Source organism: Ascidiella aspersa, chromosome 5 (genome assembly GCF_963924565.1).
Source record: "Ascidiella aspersa chromosome 5, kaAscAspe10.2, whole genome shotgun sequence".
In the NCBI taxonomy this organism is placed as follows: domain Eukaryota; kingdom Metazoa; phylum Chordata; class Ascidiacea; order Phlebobranchia; family Ascidiidae; genus Ascidiella; species Ascidiella aspersa.
The window spans coordinates 32515329-32536376 of NC_139451.1; the positions used below are offsets into that span (position 1 = coordinate 32515329).

General features: G+C 38.0%; 1 protein-coding gene across 1 annotated transcript; it reads left to right on the forward strand.

The window, feature by feature from the left end:
• The first annotated feature begins 782 nt into the window (after window positions 1-782).
• On the forward strand, window positions 783-20078 carry LOC146146399 (uncharacterized). The gene is given in 18 exon segments (XM_083390750.1): window positions 783-849; window positions 5369-5561; window positions 7186-7322; window positions 8115-8242; window positions 8963-9081; window positions 9592-9924; window positions 10374-10740; window positions 11529-11737; window positions 12778-13047; window positions 13853-14080; window positions 14513-14688; window positions 15215-15364; window positions 15948-16069; window positions 16400-16596; window positions 17331-17460; window positions 17867-17978; window positions 18913-19113; window positions 19790-20078. Coding segments are annotated over 18 exon segments (3393 nt in total). The 5' UTR covers window positions 783-817.
• The last annotated feature ends 970 nt before the right edge of the window (window positions 20079-21048 follow it).

Consider the following 21048-nt stretch of genomic DNA (forward strand, 5'->3'; position numbering starts at 1 on the left):
CTGCTGGCTGAAGTGGTTTTAGGGCTGTGAATTTAAGACAGTTTTGTTGATGTTTGCGTGTGGTTTTGACTGGTTTAACACAGGAATGAATAATATAAGTACTGTGCTTCGCATTTTTTCACGTGTTGAGTAACGAATTTGGAAGTGTTGGATGCGTGGCAGTTTTTAATGAACTTTAAAAGTTACTGTAATGCTAAATGTGAAATGTTCAATATGTCAACTCAAGGGTATATTAGTAGGTCTACACAGGCATTTAATATTTTTGATGCTGTGTTGTACCTTGACAAAAACATTAAAAAAGTAAGTGAATCACAGTGGGTTTATGACGTATTTTTTAATGCAACTTCTTAAAGCAGATTTCCCATTTCCGCAAGTTTAAAACATCAGTGTATAATTTAAAAGTTCTGCGACAGAAGAAAAGTATAAGGTTGACTTTAAGAAATGTTGGCGATTCAAATAAGTTTTCAGTTTGTTTTATACTTCTGTGTGTTTCGGGTGATTGAGAACACGTCTTGTGACATTTCTAATTGTATTGCAAATTCTTAAAGAGTTTGGGCGTGTTAACGCACGTAGTTTGACTTACCATCCAGCAAGATCGGTCAAAATGTAATCCTAACCAATATAGTTACAGGCCCACATTTTACCCGATGTGTTTTGATATTTTTCTGTTTGCAGATGTTTGTTAACTTGTAATGTTTCTGAAAGTAGTTAAATTCAGCTAATGTGATTGCATGCGGTTACCATTCTAGCTGCTGAGTTTACAGGGAGTTATTCTGAAAAAAGGGAATATGAATTAACAAATCCACGAAAAAAAACAATGCCTTTGCATTTCTCATCCCACCACAAGAGGTTTGTAGAATCAAAAGTTTTTGCATTTCTGATGATTGTTTCGATTTAAATGCTATGTTGTTTTTTCCGCTATGAAAAGGGGGGTTCACCTTCTGTCAATTCCCTTTTCAGCGTCGTGACGTCACATACTCAATAAAAGAACCGCCTTAAAAACGTTTGTATGGGGCAACGGGTGCTGTAATAAAACATAAGTGTTAAGTCTAAACAAAGTTATATTGTTTTGAGAACAAGTTACTATATAATTATGATGAACGGCTTTGATCGTATTTTAAAAAATCAAGAATTTAAAAAATCGTAATATTTTACCGAAGTTGAAAATCCTTAAATAGTTTTGCAAACTCACCTAAACTATTTATACCAGTCAAGATAACCGTTATTATAAAATAAAAATAAAACTTTTGCAGTTTTGGGAAAAATGAAAGCTCCCCGTCTATATTGCTTTAAATGCCTTAAACAACTTGTATCTTAAAACTAGTTTTGTTTGGGCAATTTGGTATTTTCCAGCCAAGTTGTAATTTCCCTTCTTTGTTTAACCATCAGCAAAATAATCTAGCAAAGCTAGCAATTCAGGTCAGACACATTAACCAGATCTTAAAAAGATATATATATATTTCGCCAACTAAGGCATCGTCAGTATATCTGAATAAAAACAAACGCAACAGTATAAGAATGAGTCAGAAACATTAAAGATTAAATAAAACAAAGTAAAATAACTAAAAAACTAGACAGGGTGTGCGGTTTTTGTATATTTTTCCAGGGGGTATAGCGCGGTTCTACTATATTATATCAGGGGGTATGGTGCGGTTTTACTATATTATACCAGGGGGGTATAGCGCAGTTCCACTATACTTTACCAGGGTGTTATTCCTTGGTTATTCTATATTCTTTCAACGGGTCTTATTTGTCAGTGTCCATATACTCCCAATGTTGTGCTTCCAGTTTCGGTGCTTTAGCAGGCAAAAGCGGATGTGGCCCGAAGTTGCGTGGTATAGGTTGGACATGGTGCACTTTTACAAGAATGATTGTCAGTGGTCTTAATATAAATTTGGCTGCGAAGCAAACCTATAACTTGTCTTTATAATTAAAAAATATTTGACAATTTTTTCTTGCACCCCTGTACGCCTCTCATTGGGGACAAAAGTCAATAGTGTGACGTAATCGATTTAGTTCTTTACAGCTATATACTCTAACCTAGCGGCAGAAAACCTTTAATGCTGAATTTGTTCATATCGCTTGCTTTATTCTGGCCGCGAAGCGTCTGGCTGCCTACTGTGCTTTTTTTGTCCAGCGCGTGCAACATTCATTGTGCGAAGTGGCTTGTCTCAGGGAAACTAAGCGCGTGCGACTTGCCTTTTAAAAAGAGGCTTCTCTTAGTAAATTAACTTATTGCATTTACAAAACAACATATTTTACCGCCGCAGATTGAAATGAAAAATTGTGGAGGCAGTGTACACCACTCTGTTTCCAGTTTTTATTCTATGAATGAAATCACTTTAATTTCTATATTTTTGTTTAGTTGTTTTCCCCCATAGGTTAATTATTTTAAATTGAAGTTCAAAATTGGCCTGAGGAGCAATCTATAATTTGTCTTTATAATTGAAAACTATTTAACAATGTTTTCTTTAGTTTTTTAGACACCTCTAAACACAAAAACGGCCGAATTTTGATTTCACCCCCCTAAATTACTCCCCTTTTTTTCAAGAGGTAAAATGTTTATTTTAACATCAGCTTTAAATGGTTCTCTAACATTTGTGAAATTTTCAGATGTTTATGTCATTTCCTTCTAGTGTAAATATATCATTAAAATTTCCTAAAGTGTTGTGCATTTTGACCCCCCGGATGAAAAGTTCAGGGGTAAGGTTTAAAATTTTGTTACTTAGCATTGTATATGTCATGTATCCATCATCCATAAATATATCAGATTTTTTTTACATTTTTTTATCTCTGAAAAGTGCTTAAACCAAAATTAACAAAAAATGACAGTTTTGCCCCCCTAAAACCACCCCTTAGAACCTAGGCAATTTTTTTTATATTAGAAACAACTTTGGGAGGGTATTTAACAGTTGTGAAAATTTCATGTTCCAACTATGTTTTTTTCCTTGTCAAAAGTGAGCCATAAAAAATTGACTGAAAAAAAAAAAAAAAAAAAAAAATAATTCGGACAAAAACAACATGTGTCCAAAAAAAAATTTTTTTTTTCGGGCCACATAATAAAAGCTGTTGAATAGTAATGGCATTCAAGTTGTACAACCCCTGTACAGAAGCAATAAGAACAGGTCGAGAGAAACGCGGCAACGCAAAACAACGGCACAAAAACGGCAAGGCAAAAAGAAAAAATGGAGTAGAGGCGTAAGGAAACGATAAGAACTAGACAACTACTTAATTTGGGGCAGTACCACAAACTTCAGTTTGTTGCCCAGCCACCGTTCCACATGTTAGATATTTGTGAGGATAGATGGCTTAACAAAATTAAAGCTAGAATTAATATTCATAAAATGGTACTGCCCCAAATTAAGTAGTTGTCTCCTTACGCCTCTACTCCATTTTTTCTTTTTGCCTTGCCGTTTTTGTGCCGTTATTTTGCGTTGCCGCGTTTCTCTCGACCCGTTCTTATTGCTTCTGTACAGGGGTTGTACAACTTGGATGCCATTACTATTCAACAGCTTTTATTTTTTAGTTATTTTACTTTGTTTTATTTAATCTTTAATGTTTCTGACTCATTCTTATACTGTTGCGTTTGTTTTTATTCAGATATACTGACGATGCCTTAGTTGGCGAAATATATATATATCTTTTTAAGATCTGGTTAATGTGTCTGACCTCAATTGCTAGCTTTGCTAGATTATTTTGCTGTTACTGATCAGGAATTAAGGTCGACATTTATCTTGCAAGGGTCAAGGTGATTTCTATTATTCACATATTCAGTGCAACATTTGTTTCACCATTTTTGTTTTCTTTTACTTTAGGCTGTATTTTTCAAGTAAATAGTTATAAAACTTTGGAAAAACGTAAAACTGAACAAATGTGGTAGTACAAAGTGGGATTCGAACCCACAACCTTGGGTTTCAACGCTCCAAACACTAAGCTGTAATGACGTCATTATATTAATAATTGAAACGCATTTTGTAAAAACATAATGTAGGTTTGGGACGAATAAGAATTTTTCATTTTTTTGCTTTGGTGTAAAAATGTGGGCGTGTTTTCTCACAGGACCACGCCTTCATAATTTGTTTTGCTCGGAAGTTGCGTCATCGTCACAATAGTCACTCTAATCTTTGGCTGATCAATGACCTTTTACCCAACAAAAGCATCTAAACAGCACATCCGCTTAAAAAACACCGCCTTACAAAAACAGTAGCGCATAATATTTTAAGCTGGTGTTGAGAAGAGATAGTTTGCTCGTGAGGTTGTTTCTGTTGTTTAAAAAATAAAGAAATGCTGAAAAGTTTGTTAGGAATACAAACAAGGTAATTGCCGCGACGGTGCCTACTAACTAATAAAAAATATTTCTTTTGTGAAAGTTAAAGGCGAGTTTACTTTAAAAAAACGTTGATGATTATTTTAATAAAAAAAATTTTAAACATACGAAAAAAGTCGATTAACAAGAACATCAAAGTGGTTCTTTTAACTGTTATAAAACTGATTTGGCCTAGTTTGTATATCTGTTAGTGGAATTTGGATATTTATTTAAAGATTTCGGTGAAAATAGATTTATTACCAAACATAGGGCGAATTTGTCAAGTTGTTCATGGAATAAAAAGCAGCTTTTTTGTAGTATTTTGTTTGCAATATCGGTTTTACCAGAACTGTTTAATCCAGGGGTTCTTAAATTTTTTTCACCGCGGACCCCTAAAATTATTTTTTGCTTCACGTGGACCCCTGTAGGCAAGAAATTATTAAAAATGACGTCCTAAATTGACGTCACAATCAAATAGCCTGTCAGAAATATGCTGATGGTTTAAGTAAAAAGGAGTCTAACATTCAGTGGAAAAACGTTTCATTTAAAAAAAAAACTTTTTTTAATTTGATTACTTTTCAAACGTACACTAATATTTCAATTTGGCCTTCATGGACCCCTGAAATTAGTTCACGGACCCCCAAGGGGTCCATGGACCCCAGTTTAAGAACCCCTGGTTTATTCGAAAATATTTTTCCTCTATTTTGCGTTTTTAGGGCCTTATAAGTTTGTCAGTTGTTTTTTGGTTAAGGCATTTCGCATAGGTTAGTAGCCATAAAGCACGTTATAAATGATAGGCAATAGATTAGCTTTACCATTATTGCTGCGTGCGTCTTTTATACAGCAATTCAGAAAGCGTTAAAACTTGAAGGCTAGCCTAGCCTGAAATAATGCATTTAGGCGACTACAAAACTGTAGGCTATAAGCTGGTACTGGTTTAATTTTTGCATTTTGGCAAAGTTTTAGTTGCAACGAAGCAAAAAAGCTGCTTCTTTTTGTATTGTGAATCCTGTTATTTTGGTATATTGGGGGCAAAAAGAATTACCTTAATTCCTTTTGCAGTCGCAGTCAGATTGGCGCGAGTCCGAACAATGTCGTGTCCTCGCCATCAGTCAACAAGACCGCCACCTTCGGTCTCGGACCAGGTCAATGGAAGGTCAAAGACGAAGGTCATCCGGCCAACCTGCTGGCCAGCTTGAGGGCGCTAAGGAGCTCGGGGTTCCTGGCCGACATCACTTTCACTTATAACGAAGAGGTGGGAACTCGTTCTGGGTATTGCAAGTACGGTAGCAAACATGCAGATGATCAATTATATTAGTTACCCTAAGCACTGCAAGTATGGTAGCAAAAATGTAGACACTTCAGTAAAGCAGACCTGGGCAACATACGGCCCGCGGCCCAGCAAGCACTTTAATCCGGCCCGCGGCTTAGTTTTGTGGAAAAACAAAAGCTAAGCAAAAAAGAGCGTTTTGTTAAATGTTTGGTTGTATCGTACACACTCTCTTGAGGAACGGATCTGGTCATGACCCCGCCAAACTCTATTTTTAGTGTGTTTTAATAATAAAATGGAAATTTTCAGTAGAAAGAAAGTGGCCCAAATAATAGATAAAAGATTCATTCTTTTATTAGCAAACGTTTCGGCAAGTTCTTTTGCCATCATCAGTGCAGTTAGCAAACGCACTTGACGAAACGTTTGCTAGTAAAAGAATGAATCTTTTATCTATTATTTGGGCCACTTTCTTTCTACTGAAGATTATGAACAGATCCGTGTTTAGTGTTCCTAAAAATGGAAATTGTTTTCGCTCTTTGCACGAATCTCGAATCTCTTCTGTCTTTCTCGTATATGCTCCACGGGATTTTTTGGCATTTTTGCAGACAAAAAGCGTCCTCTCCACTGTGGCACTCTCTCCAATAAAAGTTTAACAAACTTAGCCTAACATTTATATATTTTGCGCTTCGGACGAATGTATTCCGTTATTAAAATATGAACGAAATACCGGCCGTAATCTAAACTCTGAAACATACCGATTCGCATTTTATCAGCCGAATACCAAATGATAGTATCGGTTGTCGATGCTAGTCCGATACTATTTGCATCGCTGCTAATCCGATACTTAATTAATATAGGACTTGTTGTATTTCTTAGAACGTGTCTGCAGATGCAAGAAATAATTAAAGACTCATTGCAATGTCCCACTTCACGGAACACTTTAGTAAAAGGCGAAAGATGTACTGTTCGCTCGAAGAGTAAAATAGAATGCAAGTAACGAATAAAAGAAACAAGCTCTTATAGCTTGGATAATTGGCAATTAACATAACACAGACGAATAGTAATCACCACAGGCAAAACAGTAAAGAAATGCGGTGCAATTAACGAATGCGCGTACGCGATTACTGCCTTAAGGAAAGTACACGAAGCGGAACCACAACAAGACTCATAAGGCAACGTAATGTCCTATGGTACCTTGAAACCAAAAATAGTCGGTTGCAATCATGACTAAACACAATTTTGTTTGACTAAAATAACTGGATCTCTACTTAATACTTTATACAAGGACTAATTTGTAAACGCTGGTGACTCAATTTGTTTAATTTAAAATATGCAACAACCATGTTAATAAAACTGTTCCAACATAATTTGCTTCCTTGATAGGAAGTATAAAGTAGAGATCCAGTTATTTTAGTCAAACAAAACGGTTGCTGACAAATTCACCCTTCCAAGACCCACTTGGTTGAACAAATTTTAAGTCAAGCTAATCCTTAACAATTTATAAGACTCGGCAGATTGAAAATGGAAAAACAAGATCAACTTCAAACACTAAGTTTAAAACTCGGTCCTTTAAAATAATTTTCTAAAAACCATCAAACCTTATTCGCAGAACATCCGGGCAAACCGCGTGATTCTTGCCGCAATAAGTCCAGTGATGCGGAACGTGTTCACGAAGCGTGAAAGCCTGCTCAACGCTGAGGCGATTCCGCCAGAGGCGCTACACCAACTAGTGCAATTCATTTACAAGTGAGCAACTTTTTTAAAAAAAATAGAAAGAGATTTTTAGATATTTATCCGCGAAACGAGATTGAATGCGTGATACATTTGGATATGTTTTGGTAAAGTAATATTTCCCTGTAAAATTTACCCTATTTCAAGTTTCATTTAAGTCAAATGTTGAGTTAACCCAAGTTTTAAAATTCTGCAAATATTTTTAGACCAAATACTTTTTTAAAACTCGATTTTGCAAATGTGTTCTAATCGACCAACAAAATGTAATAAAAAATATGTACACAATGTAATCAAAATAAACGAGTGGTTATTTCTAGGTACACCTCTTTTACAGCACTGTGGCCACTCAGTTGGTAGAGCGACCGTCCCAGCTTGGCTGGAGGTCGTGAGTTCGAAAACACTGCAGGCTGTATAGTTGTTTTTCTGGCCTCCCCTGCTTGTATCATTGATTGACAGATTCTGCAATGGATTTTCGGTGTACTATAGCCTGCAGTGAGGTTCGAACTCACGAGCTTCAGTTATACCGGGACCGTCGCTCCACTAACTGGGCTACACCGGCCCAGAAAGAAGCGAGTCATGGCCGGAGGTCGTAAGTTCGAACCTCACTACAGGCTAGTTGTTTTTCTAGCCTGCTCCGCTTGCATTATTGAACAACAGATTAAGTGGGTCTGCAATAGCGTTTCGGCGTACTATGATAACATAAACCTTAATCGCTGATCAAAAACCATACAGAAGGGCTTCATTACAGCTGTTGTACACGTATGTGTGTGTATCTTTCATTTAGTGACCATTTTTACTTTTCTCCAGCGTGAACGCCGAGATTCGCGTGGAATCGATCAAGCAAATACACGTGGCAGCCAAAGTACTGAAAGTATCGTCGGTGGAAAAAATGTGCGACAACATCCTTAAAATGCTGCCCAACCAGCCTCCACCAGGTATAAAAGTGTATTTAATAAAATCGAGGTTCACAAAAAGTACAGAACTCCAGTTTATATACTTAGTTACCAACTTAAACTGCAAATCATCATTCCCTGTAAAATAAAAATAAATATTCATAACTAGCAATATACTCTGTATCGAAGAGGAGAACCTATTTTGCACGAGGCAATTAAACTACGATCGGATGAAATCTATTTATTGTGTATAAGTCTTTAAATAAATAAAAGTTTATGCGACACTTTATTTTCAATTGCCAAGGAAAGTATGCAAATGAGGAACAAGTATAATTGAATGATATTAGTCCTCATATACAAAGTATGAGAAGTTGCATTAGCACACAATGTTAAAGGTAAAGAGCAAAACCTTAAGCCCGTAAAACATCAAACTAGTAACTAAGGTAAACTAATTATCTGCAGATTTGTGCAAACTCTCAAAAAGCTCCGATACCCGACATTTCATACAAATATCTATACTTTCAAAATATCTATATTTTTTAAGTTTTTTTGTCAACTCCAAAATCCGTGGCTGAAATGCAGAATTAAATTTCGTATCCGGCAGGCACAGATACCACCCTAGTATCGAGAAACTACTTGGCATCATGTATCGGCAACGATACGATATTATTGAACATTCCTGCAGTATAAACGGACAAGTTGTAAGAAAAAATAGTGATAAGTTACCTTAAAATAATGATATAACTCGCCTTGTTTTTGTAGAAAAACCACGAAGACCCAAACTCCAGCGATCGATCAACTTCGATGATACGTCATTAACTGGTGGCGATGACGTCACGGATGCGCAGTCGAGCGTGTCCGACAAGGAGAACGTGTCGCAGGTGAGGTGTAACAAAATGTGTTTGTCTTGTAAACATATTTGGAATTGACGCTGCCAACTTTGTGATATTATGCATAAAACCATAACTGGGATTATCACCATCGATTAGAGATCTAAAAGATAAAAATAAATTTTCAAATGGTGTTATTTTGCGAAATGGACAAATTTTCAAATTCTGAGTTTTACAAAAAACAAACAAGTTATTGGCATTAAAATAAAATATTAAATTAAAATGGGTGCATCGTGTTGGTCACCCCTGATCTAGATGCAACCATGGTGCCCAATTATCCCATGTTAGCCTTCCTGTAAATTAATTCCAAACATTTGACACTTAAATGTACAAGTAAAACTCATAGTTAAAAACATGAGTAAAAACAGGATCAGACGTTTTGTTTAAAAGGAAAATATATTTCGCCAACACTTAAATGTAATCCATTCACCCTCTATAAAATTCCTTAAGTCTACTTGTTAATCACATCGCTCTGAACTAATCATTTTCCTCCATGAACAGATCTCAGGATCAGAGAGCACTGATTCAAGCTGCGACCTCCCGTCCCTTTCAATCCCTGCATCCTACTCTTCCTCATCCGGCCTCAGGAGGGAGCTGCGTCCTTCCATCAAGCTCACCTTCCACAGCCACTCCTCATCTCCTCTCAACAGATCCCTGGAGGACTTGGGAGCCGCAGCGAGCTCTGAGAGCCTGGAGACTGGATGCAACGACTCGCTCCCGCGGGAAAACGAGCTTCCGAATCCGGCGGATGAGAAATCCAAGATGGCGGCACCGCATAGTGAGCCTCAGCTGCAGAAGTTGTCGAAGTCGTTCGATGAAAAGGTGCATTTACTAGTAACTAGTTAACAACTTTGCAGCATTTTATTGAGCGGTTATGGAGTCTGTTTCTCCTTATGTACTATGGTGTGTGGTTTTACGTGCGACGTTGAGATATATAAAAAAAATAGGTATAACGTCTAAAAATATCATCCAACACCGAACACAAAAATGTAAATTTTATGTTTTATCGCCTTGTTTTATGTAAAGGACAATTAGATCTCCATAATTTTTTTGGCTCTCATATAAGATTGGAACTAGTTGTAAAATGAGAAAAAATTAAATTAAACTCGTGTTGTTTTTCAGAATTCAATAAAAAAAACTCTCAAAACTATCATTTTTAACTACGAACATAACATTTTTATTATGTGTTTTCGACGCCGGCTCCTTTTTACACAAACAACATCACATTCGCGCAATTAAAAAAATACCTGAAAAACGTTAAAAATGGTGCTTTTATAATCCAGCCTCGCTCAGGGAGCTACAACTGCAGCAGGAGGATCGCTGGTGGGAATTCCCCTATCCTGCTTTCCTCGGTGCTCGGAAACGAAGCAGGGAAGCCCCCGGCGCAGAAAAACTCCCCCGCGAGGCGCCGTCCGGCCAGAGGCGCCCTGAAGGAGTCGGACAGGGCCAGCGGCACCTGGCCTACCCGGGCGCGGGTTGGGAACGAAAAGCGCGGTTCCATACCGGATGAGTGGAAGAAACTGGGTGAGCGGAAGGTTGAAAACGGAGTCGAGCAAAATACGGAAACGGAAATGCGAAAAAGGACGCGAAAGAGCAGGGACTCGTACACAGTCGGCTTCCGTTCCAAGTCAGTCCCTGGACTGCTGAAAGGTAATTAGGAGGCCATTTAGTGTCAGTCTGACTGGTATACGCACTGTTATTTACGTAACTTAAAAGCAGTGTTTGTTAGTCTGTTTGTCGCAAACCAAAATTCTGTCGTCGTGTGACTTGGTTGGGTCGCCGACTGCGGTAGTTCGTAGATTTATGATGATTTAGTTTCGCTACATAACGTGTTGCTATCTCGTTTTTATTTATTATGGATTGTTTTATTACAGTTATCATGCCGAAACAACAGACGTCATATATAACTACATTACAATATATATATACACATTAAATAAAAAGAAATGTAATAACCCAAATTTTCCAAAATGCGATGTTTACTTAATATAGTGTAATGTTTTTAGTATAATCTGAAGGTATTTTTTGGTTATTCTACCTGAAAACTAATGGATCCGATCCGATACTGAAGTCTTTATCAGTGTACAGGAATTTATTAATACCACAAAGGCTTACAAGTGGGTTCATATCTTATTCAAATAGAATACAAAACAATGTTATTGAAACAGAATCAGCATCAGTGTAAGTTAGACATCGTCGCCAAACATTTACAAGTAACTAACAAGGTGAGCACCGCGACAAGGTAGTAACATCAACTGCCGTAAGGACAACTACAATGTCAAGACACCATGTGCTCAGTGACCTTTGACTGTTTGACCGCAAGTAATAGAAAACACAACTAAATAGGTCATAAAGCACTTACATCAAAAAGCGCTTTAGCAAACTCACTGTTAATCTTAACACTACCTCTTATAACTTTCCCCTTGCTTTAAACGCAGGCCTCAACTCGTTGCGCGAGCAAAACCTGTTCTGTGACCTCACACTCATCGTGGGGAACACGCGCATAAACTGCCACAAGGTGGTGCTCGCGGCAAGCAGCCCCGTGTTTGGCGCCATCGTGCGGAAAATCGAGAACCGCGAGATTGTTCTCACTAAAGTGGATGAGACCGCCGTACAGGAGATCATCAGGTTTATCTATAACGGACAGGTGAGGTTTTGTAAATGTTGTTAAGAATAACAGTGAGTTTGTCAAAGCGCATTATGATGTAAATGCTTCATTACCCAATTAATTGTGTAAGCATTCTATTACTTGCGGTCAAACGGTTGAAGGTCACTGAGCACATGGTGCCTTGATATTGTAGTTCTCCTTAATTAAGTTGGTGTTAATACCTTGTCGCGGTAGGAGCTCATATTGTAAGTTACTTGTAAGTGTTTGGCGGTGATGTTTAACTTACATCGATGCTGCTTCTGTCTTATTAACATTGTTTTGTATTGTACACTGAAAGCCATCGCAGACTCACCGAATCTGTCGATCAATGATGCAAGCAGAGCAGGCTAGAAAAACAACTAGCCTGCAGTGAGGTTCGAACTCACGACCTCCGGTCCATCCATTAACTAAATAAAAATGAACGGCTCTACTACAAGCTGTTAAAAATTTTTGGCTTAAGGTTTTGCAAAGTTAAAAGGCATAGAGAATAAAGAAACATCGTTACCTTAAAGCGTTAATAGGCCTTAGCAAAATTAAGAACTCGTCCCATCAGATGCGTTGTTGTTGTCCTCACAGTGATGTCCTTACGCGCGTTACAGTCCGACCTGCTAACATTAGATGTATTTTGCTTCTGGCGTCAAACGCTAGCGTCGTACAGTTTGCACATAAAGCGTTGCCAGCGTTAACGGTAAATTTCCTCGAATTAACCGAAAGCTTCAAAGTTAAAGTATTTCATCTTTCCCCAACCAAAAGCGCTTTTTAAAAACGTTTTACGTTAACGCCAGACGCGTCGTGTGTGAACCAACCCTTATACACTTACACAGTTAACGACTAAGTTATTCAACTCTGCTTGATCTATAAGTAAACCATTTCCAAACGTGCGTTACCGTCTGAACTCGTCCGTTTAGGCTCGTTATACTTACACTATCACAGTAAACGAATTAGTTATTCAACTCTCCCTTATCTACATTTAAATTACTTTGTTATGTGCGTTATCGTCCAAACTCGCCCGTTCAGTCGCGTTTTTGTTACCTTCCCAGTGCACGATCGACAAGGACAACGCTAGTGGCATCCTGCGTGCTGCGTACCGCTTCCAGTTCAAGTTCCTGGTGCATCAGTGCGCCAAGTACCTCGAGGTGAACTGCTCCAACCACGGAGGAAGCTTCTTCAGCTGCGATAACGTCCTCCTCATCTTCAAGCTTGCAGGACTTTACGGGTGCGCTCGGCTTAGAGAGGAAAGCAGGAAGTTTGCGGTGGCGAGGTTCTGGGAGCTCACTGAGACGCAAGCGTTCAAGGAGCTATCGTCGCTGGTAAGATACGTTACGATACGTTACGATACGTTACGATACGTTACGATACGTTACGATACGTTACGATACGTTACGATACGTTACGATACGTTACGATACGTTACGATACGTTACGATACGTTACGATACGTTACGATACGTTACGATACGTTACGATACGTTACGATACGTTACGATACGTTACGATACGTTACGATACGTTACGATACGTTACGATACGTTCTTTCGGGAAGAGGTGTGGAAGACAGCTTCGCGTTTCGTTGGACTAAATACTTAGTCTCACAAAACTATTATGCAAAAATATCCAAACTAATTTACTACAAATTATTGAAAAGAGTATTCCAGAAAAAACAAATAATGTATAATTTATACCTTAAAAATGCATTTAAGGTCGCGTAACGATACATTACTTTGCCTTATAATGCGATGTCGTCGCTGGTAACGCAAAAATTCATTACGTTACAAAACTATACTTTAAATACGGTATAATACGTTACAACGTGAAAGTTATTGTCGCTGTTGAGTAAAGCACGATAGATTATGATGCCTTTGTTATAAAATGGGGAGTTGCGTTATCAGATTCTACATGCTAAATCAGTGTTGTGCTTCACATTTGCAGAGAAGACTTACTCGAAAAGGTAAGTTGAAGAAAACAGAACCGGAATATTCAGAGTTTTAATACCTATCTTTGGATTTACCCCCTAAAACGGGAAAATTTACCCCCTGGGGTCAACCTACCCCAGGTTAAGAAAGGCTGACCTAACGCAACTAATTCAGATCTAAAATGGCGTCGAATTTTTCGCAGGACCTGAACCGCTTGGTGAGTTGCGAGTCGCTTCGCACAGCTCGCATCCGAGATAACGAGCTCGAACTTCAGTTTTTCCTCGCGCTCATCCGCTGGTTGACCTACAAGTCGGACGCGCGACTCCCTATTATGACGTCACGCGTGATGAAGTTCGTTCAGTTCAACAACATGAAGCGAAGTGTCCTTAACCGCATCGTATCCAAGGAAACGGTTGCCATGAGAGACCAGGTTAGCGTCTAGTAAATATTTCAAAATTGTTTTTTTCTTGACAGGTATTTGTAGTTTAAATCCTTTCAATATATATATTTTTTTTTTTGAAACTATTGGGTACCTTAATAGATTCAAAAAAACAAAAAATAACCTATGTTTACCGATCAATATTGCAGCAAGACGTTACAACCTATTCATTTGTTTTGTATGTTTTTTGTCTTTAGGGTTGTTTATGATAAACCCCTTCCAGTGAGCTTTGTGATTTTTTCTATTTTAAAGAACCTAAGTTTCGACAGCAAACTTTGAAAAACAATTTCCCGCTGTATTTATTAATCAGTAGTACAATGGAAAACATACACACACACACACACACACACACACACACACACACACACACCATTGCAGCAGTACAATTCGACTTTTATTTGCTTTATTATATTTTTCGCGCAGGACACCAAACAACGAATTCTCCTCGCCCTGAACAACCACTCTGCGGCGCCCCAGGGTCTCCCCTTGCTCTTCTGCGGGGGTACCTCCAATAAACAACCACTTGCCAGCAAAATTGTGGCGTTCGTTTCTCACAACGATTCAAACGACGCAAAGAAGCTGAACAACAAACTTTACGGGTAAAAAATCAAATGTAGTTGTTTGTCTTGAGCAGGAGTGACCAAACCACGGCAAAGTTAATTCTACCGGCCCGCGGTTTATATCCTTAATAAAGAAGTACAGCTGATATGTTTTTGGAAGCAATTCTAAACTGTTGTTTAAGAAATTTTAATTGAATCGCAATTTATTAAGATCATTCCAGTTTTGTTGTTTTCTTCGATTTACGATAAAGTTGGAAACGAAATTTTGTCCTGCCAGCGATCGTCAAACCTTACAATTTTCCGGCTCTTTATTAAAACAGTTATCTAACTCCTGGTCTAACTCAACAATTTCTAGTGAGCGCGTTCTAAAAATTACAGAGCTTACTTTTACACAAATAAATATTTGCAGGTTTCGTTAAGCTTGGCTCTTTGCAAACATAAAAGTTTATATCGAGACCTTAATTTAAGATTGTGATAAACCATTGTTCGTTTACTAAATTGTTTTTATATTCTTGTCTTAATTTTCTGCCAAATTTTTATCAGTAACACAACGTTTTCGTTTCAGGGTAAACACCTCTGATAACACGTGGGAAGATTACGGTCCCGCTCCGGTCACGTGGGGCGGATATTCTGTGACGTCATGGGGGGGTGCGATCTACGTGGCAGGGGGGCGTGACATCAGAAAGAACAAACACACCTCTAGTGACGTGTACAAGTGAGTGGTGAAATCAGATAACTGCATTTTCTTGCCCTAATTCAAAATAGATAAAATGTGTCGTTGAGGCAATATTTAGATTATTGTCCTAAAACCGTGCTTCTTATTACTTAACCTCAGAGTCTGCTCAGCCCACTTTTACCCAGAAGTTATTTGCGGTATTTTTTTAATTTTAATTTGTTTAAACAATTAATACAACAAATCCAAATCATCTTAATATAAAGCAGTAAATCCTTAGAACTACAGGTATTTGGCTCAAACTAAATTACAAAAATAAATTTAATTCTGCGTTTAAACATGTGATTAGCCGCAAAAACAGTGCAACAGGCCAATTAAAAGTGGACCGTTAAAGCACAAAAAACAGTTACTTCACAATTTTAATTGTGGTACGTTTTCTTCCGTAGTTTTGAATAGCAAAACCTTGGGAGAAAATATATTTATTATAATGAACAAAAAGAGTAAAAAAATGGATTTTAAGGTCTGCTATTTTTACATAAGGTTTGTTTGTGATTCTTAAGGTTTGTTTGTGATTCTGTTGTGTGATTGATTTTTTCAATTAAGGGACGTGATTATTTTGATCTAGGTACGAGAAACAGCAATGGAGTCAACTTCCTTCGATGAAGATCGAACGATCTCACTTTTCCCTCGTTCCAATGAATGGAACGCTTTACGCCATCGGTGGAATGACAGAACATGTCGAGAAAGGTGAAGAATAAATTAAAAAAAAAAATGTATATAAATAATCAAAGAAGGATAGAAAAGCATGTCGAATGTAAATAATGCATGCCAAGTCATGTAAATTGGCTGCTGACTGTAACAGTCTAGTGCGAATATTTTGTCTTTGCCTAATTTTGTTGACCTTGTGCGTCCCTGGTTACAACATGGCATAGTCTATCCACCTCCTCGTATACCTTTCGTACCGATTGATAATTTTCACTTTATTTACCCTTAGGCGTCCCTGTTACCAGATGGCATAGCACATTCACCCCCTTTATACCTTGCTGTTATCTTGTTTATTCTTGATTTTACCCTTAGGCGTCCCTGGTTACCAGATAACCTCGTGCATCGAGCACCTAGTGGTTGACGCGAGACGGGGGAACCTTAAGTGGAAGATGACGTCACTCGCCCTACCTACACCGAGCTACTTCCACTCAGCAATCGCATGTCAAGCAACCATGAGGTTCAGCGCGCTCGACGAAACGTTCGCCAAGGTAGCAACACAATAAACATGTGTAATGTGATTTGGGGTGTCCGATACAAGTGTTAGTATCGATACTCGTCCGATACAAGTGTTAGTATCGGTACTCGTCCGATACAAGTGTTAGTATCGCTACTCGTCCGATACAAGTGTTAGTATCGGTACTCGTCCGATACAAGTGTTAGTATCGGTACTCGTCCGATACAAGTGTTAGTATCGGTACTCGTCCGATACAAGTGTTAGTATCGATACTCGTCCGATACAAGTGTTAGTATCGGTACTCGTCCGATACAAGTGTTAGTATCGGTACTCGTCCGATACAAGTGTTAGTATCGGTACTCGTCCGATACTAGGATGGTATCGGTGCCGATCCGATACCAAATTAATATCGGCATTTTATGCGTGTTTTGCGATACAACGCAACTATTTCTCTTTGTAAGGTTATTGAATTAATAACTGAATGACGCAAAGATCTGCCACGTATTAGGTTGCTTGAAAAATTGAAGGAATTTTATTCAAATGTTAGCACATGCAGGGGTTCACAGCCTGTTTAGGTTTAAACTGTTACCCCTACCTTCAGAAACCGTGTATAAAAGTTAAGGTATTGATAACTATATAAGGTCACATACATTTAGTAGAACTTGAATATTTTACATTCTAGAAACAAGCATCTAACAGTGTCTATTTAAGGTTCGTTCTCCAAACACAATATACTACATTACTTGAGTGTATCAAGTGGTTTATTTCACCAACTTTATTCGCTTCCAGGTTGACAAGAACAAGCCAGCGAAAAACCGTCTCAGTCCAAAGCACCTAAGATCGACGGTGGAGAAAAGCCCCCCTTTTAACCGAGCCTCCCCCCGGCAAAGCGCCCTGAAGTACCAGAAACCACTTCAAGGTAAGTCAAGGAAATTGTATTACGAGCGTTCGGTGACTTTTAACTGAAGAAGGCGGATGGTACAAGTTACCAAAGCTTTGGAGAACAAATATAATTGCCGGACGAGCATTCTAGCTCAAATTATGCCTGGTAGCAACAGTTTATATATAACTAATAAACAAGTGGAAATGTTGTAAAGACTCAAGTCAATGACGTAAGCGCTATTAATTGAGTTTTCATTTAACTAATAAAAGAGTTTTCATTAAGCATTTTTTTGTAAAATTAAGTTGTTTAGTTTATTTTTATCGGAAAAAAATAAAAGAAATAGTCGTAACAAGCGAAGAATAACTCTGTGTGCCTTCACTTTGCTTGTTTCGCCGTACTTTTCATTTTTAATGTTTTTACACTTGGGCATAACGTTGTGCAGATGCGGCCGACGATGACGCGCGAAACCACAACGTCACCAAACACGTGATCCTGGTTTGTGGCGGGAAAAGCAAGCCGATGCAGAATCTCATGATAGACGTCGCTGGCGAAAGGTGAACTAGACTTTTAAGCGTTTTGTTATACGATACGGGAATGTCGTGATGTTTAAATCGTACTCTTAAGTATGCAAAATTCATTTTTAGCTGAACAACACTTCTACGCACTTTTTATATTTTTTTTAGGAGGGCTATGCCAGAATTAAATCTAGTAAGGAAAATCGTGAAATTAAGGCATTAAGGTAACTAAGGTAAACATTAATGCTCATTAAGAAAGCAAAATAGTTATTTACGGTAAAACCAGCGAAAATATGATCTACAATGTAGCTTGAATTTTAAAGCAAAAATATCGAGTATTTACCACATTAACTGATGATGATACAAGTTTGTATCGAAATTTCTTTTTTAATATGATGTCGATCCACTCGACCTTTTTTTGCTTTAACATTCATTATTAATGTAGCTTGATAATAAATTGCGAAGACAAAAAGGTCGAGTAGATCGACATCATCTTGATTATTAGGACGTTTCGATACGAACTTGTATTATCTTCAGTTAATGTGACTGAGAAGCAATTCAAGCACCACTTATAAAAGATGGGACGCAATTGTTATCAGTGTAAGTTTTGAAAGGAAGAGCATAATTTAGCACCTTCAGGTGTTGAACAGGTGCAGCGGTTTTGATAAGATGTCAACGTTCAGTTCGGGCCTGCAGTCTTGGATAGATAGCGACTCGAGTAGCCGCAATGTAAAAACGTCTGAAGCCTAACCGAGAACTTAGGGCTTCGGGTTTGCCTCGTATCGAAACGTCTTAATAATCAAGATGATGTCGATCTACTCGACCTTTTTGGCTTTGAAATTTATTATCAAGCTACATTACCGATCCGTGCATAGTGTACCCAATTATGAATATATATATATACATATATATGAATAAAAACAATTAATACAAGTATCGGTCAAAAGTGAACCCTTTCAAATTTCCCACAAAGGTTTGTCGAGAAGCGTCCCCTTCCCTGCCCATGTACGTCACCAATGACGTCATCAAGCGGATCCCGCGTTTACCTGATGAGTTCGGGAAGTGGCGACTCGTCGCAAGTCAACTCGTTACTCTACGAGTACTCGTTTGCCGCCGACCAATGGAGCGAGATCAAACTCCCGCCAATTTCAATCTCCCACAATGCACTGGCCGGGTAAGCACGTGTTCTGTGACCTTGGTGCAGCTGTTCAAGGTCAAATTACAATTTTTGATATGTCGAAAGCGCAATCTGATTTGGGATTACTCTCGAAGGAAAATTACCAAGATTTTTCGCAGTAAAATATTTGTAAAGTAATTCGTAGCAAACATGAAATTGCATTTTTCCCACAAACATATATTTTAAATCTTGAATTAAAAAAAATATTTTTCGGCCTAACAGTTTTCCCCTTTCCTTTGTTGTGAAGTTAACTTCTTTAAAGCACTTTTTGAATTAAATTTGAAAACCTTTTTTAGCTATCTACAAAAGAGGAAATTTTATTTGGTGGAATCTTTTTTTTCTTCGAATTATTGCCAAAATTGAATTTCTTTAAAAAATTTTTTGTCTTTTGCCTTTTAAAGTTGCCTAAATGAACAAATTTTCCTGTTTTTTTAATACTTAAAAAAACATTTTCAAGTAGAAAAAGGCACCTTTAGAGTGCGACGTTTAACTTACAAAGAAGCAGTTGAACTTTTTTTGTAAAAAGTTACAAAAACCTTACTTATTAATATTCGCTTGCTCTTTTATACAAACAAACGTTCCTCTTAATTTCAAACAGTTCGGGCAAACTAAGGAGATTAATGATTCGAACTCTTTTTTACTAAACCTTAAACTTTTATTTTAATTCCAACAGTTCGGGCAAACTTACCCGGCTCCGTGCAAGCTTTCGTCGCGATGATCGACCCAACCTCGGTTCCACTGGCTCCACCGGTTCCAGTGGTTCCACTGGTTCCAGGGCCCAGCTGGCCTGTACAGCCTGCCGCGACACCCTCGTCTGCCTGATCTGGACCGGCAATGACGTCACCACACACACGTATGACGTCACGACGATGACGTGGAGCTCGGGCGCGCGGCGGAAGAGTTTCGAGCAGGTGCCGCGTAACATCCGCTTGTGCGTGTTGCCAGGCAACGGGACGCGATAAACAATGGGCCTTTGTTCTAGTCGGCGGGGAATTCCCCTAAGAAGTTTCTCGTAAAAATTTTTTCAACCTATATTATTTCAACTTTAAAATTTGGTTTAAACATGTATGGTTCACCTAAAATTCCAAGCCCAAAAAATCACACTGTAGAACTCAGAGCAATCTTCTAAAAAAATCAGTTTACTACTGTAGTTTGAATCAGTTTCAAAAACACCTGCAAATAATACCGGAAAATCAAGTAATTAACACAGAAACCAAGGACTGACCAAACTTCTGTTATATATACCCAGCAATCGCCAAAAAAGTTTTTTTTTAATATTTTAAACAGCGAAAGAAAATAAATTGTTATGCTCGTGAAAATCCGGACATATTTTTATTAATGTTTTAGAGTGTTTTTGACGAGCTATGCATAAAGTTCACTGTCTAAATAAGGTCGGTATTTTATTGTTTGTAGATCAAACACGTTTTAGCAATATGAATAAACAGGAGTTACTTGCTAGTTGAGATGTCCCATAATATCGGACCGAAGCAAAGTAGTAGTTTCATGACTCGTCCGATACTAGGGTGGTATCGGTGCCGATCCGATACCAAATCAATATCGGAATTTCGGTCATGATTTGCGATCCACGCATAGATTCGATCTTAAAATGTAAATTTATTAAAAAATATTAGTTTTAAAAAATATTAACAACTGGAATCAACTAAATTTCTTAACACTAAATCACATTTTGTGCCAACAACCTGAAAAAAAACCTGTGTTTCTATTCCATATGTGTTACTTGTTTAAGCATATATTGTTGTCGTTTGGTATTGGATCGTATCGCGATAATTTTTGCTCGAAAATATCGGGTGCAGGTTTCGGAATGAAGGTCAAGCACCCGGCATCTTTATCGCTATAAACAACCTTTTATCGTAAACAACCAAAGCAGAAGAATATTTGCGCAGTATTGACTTGCGTAAATGTATTATTCCG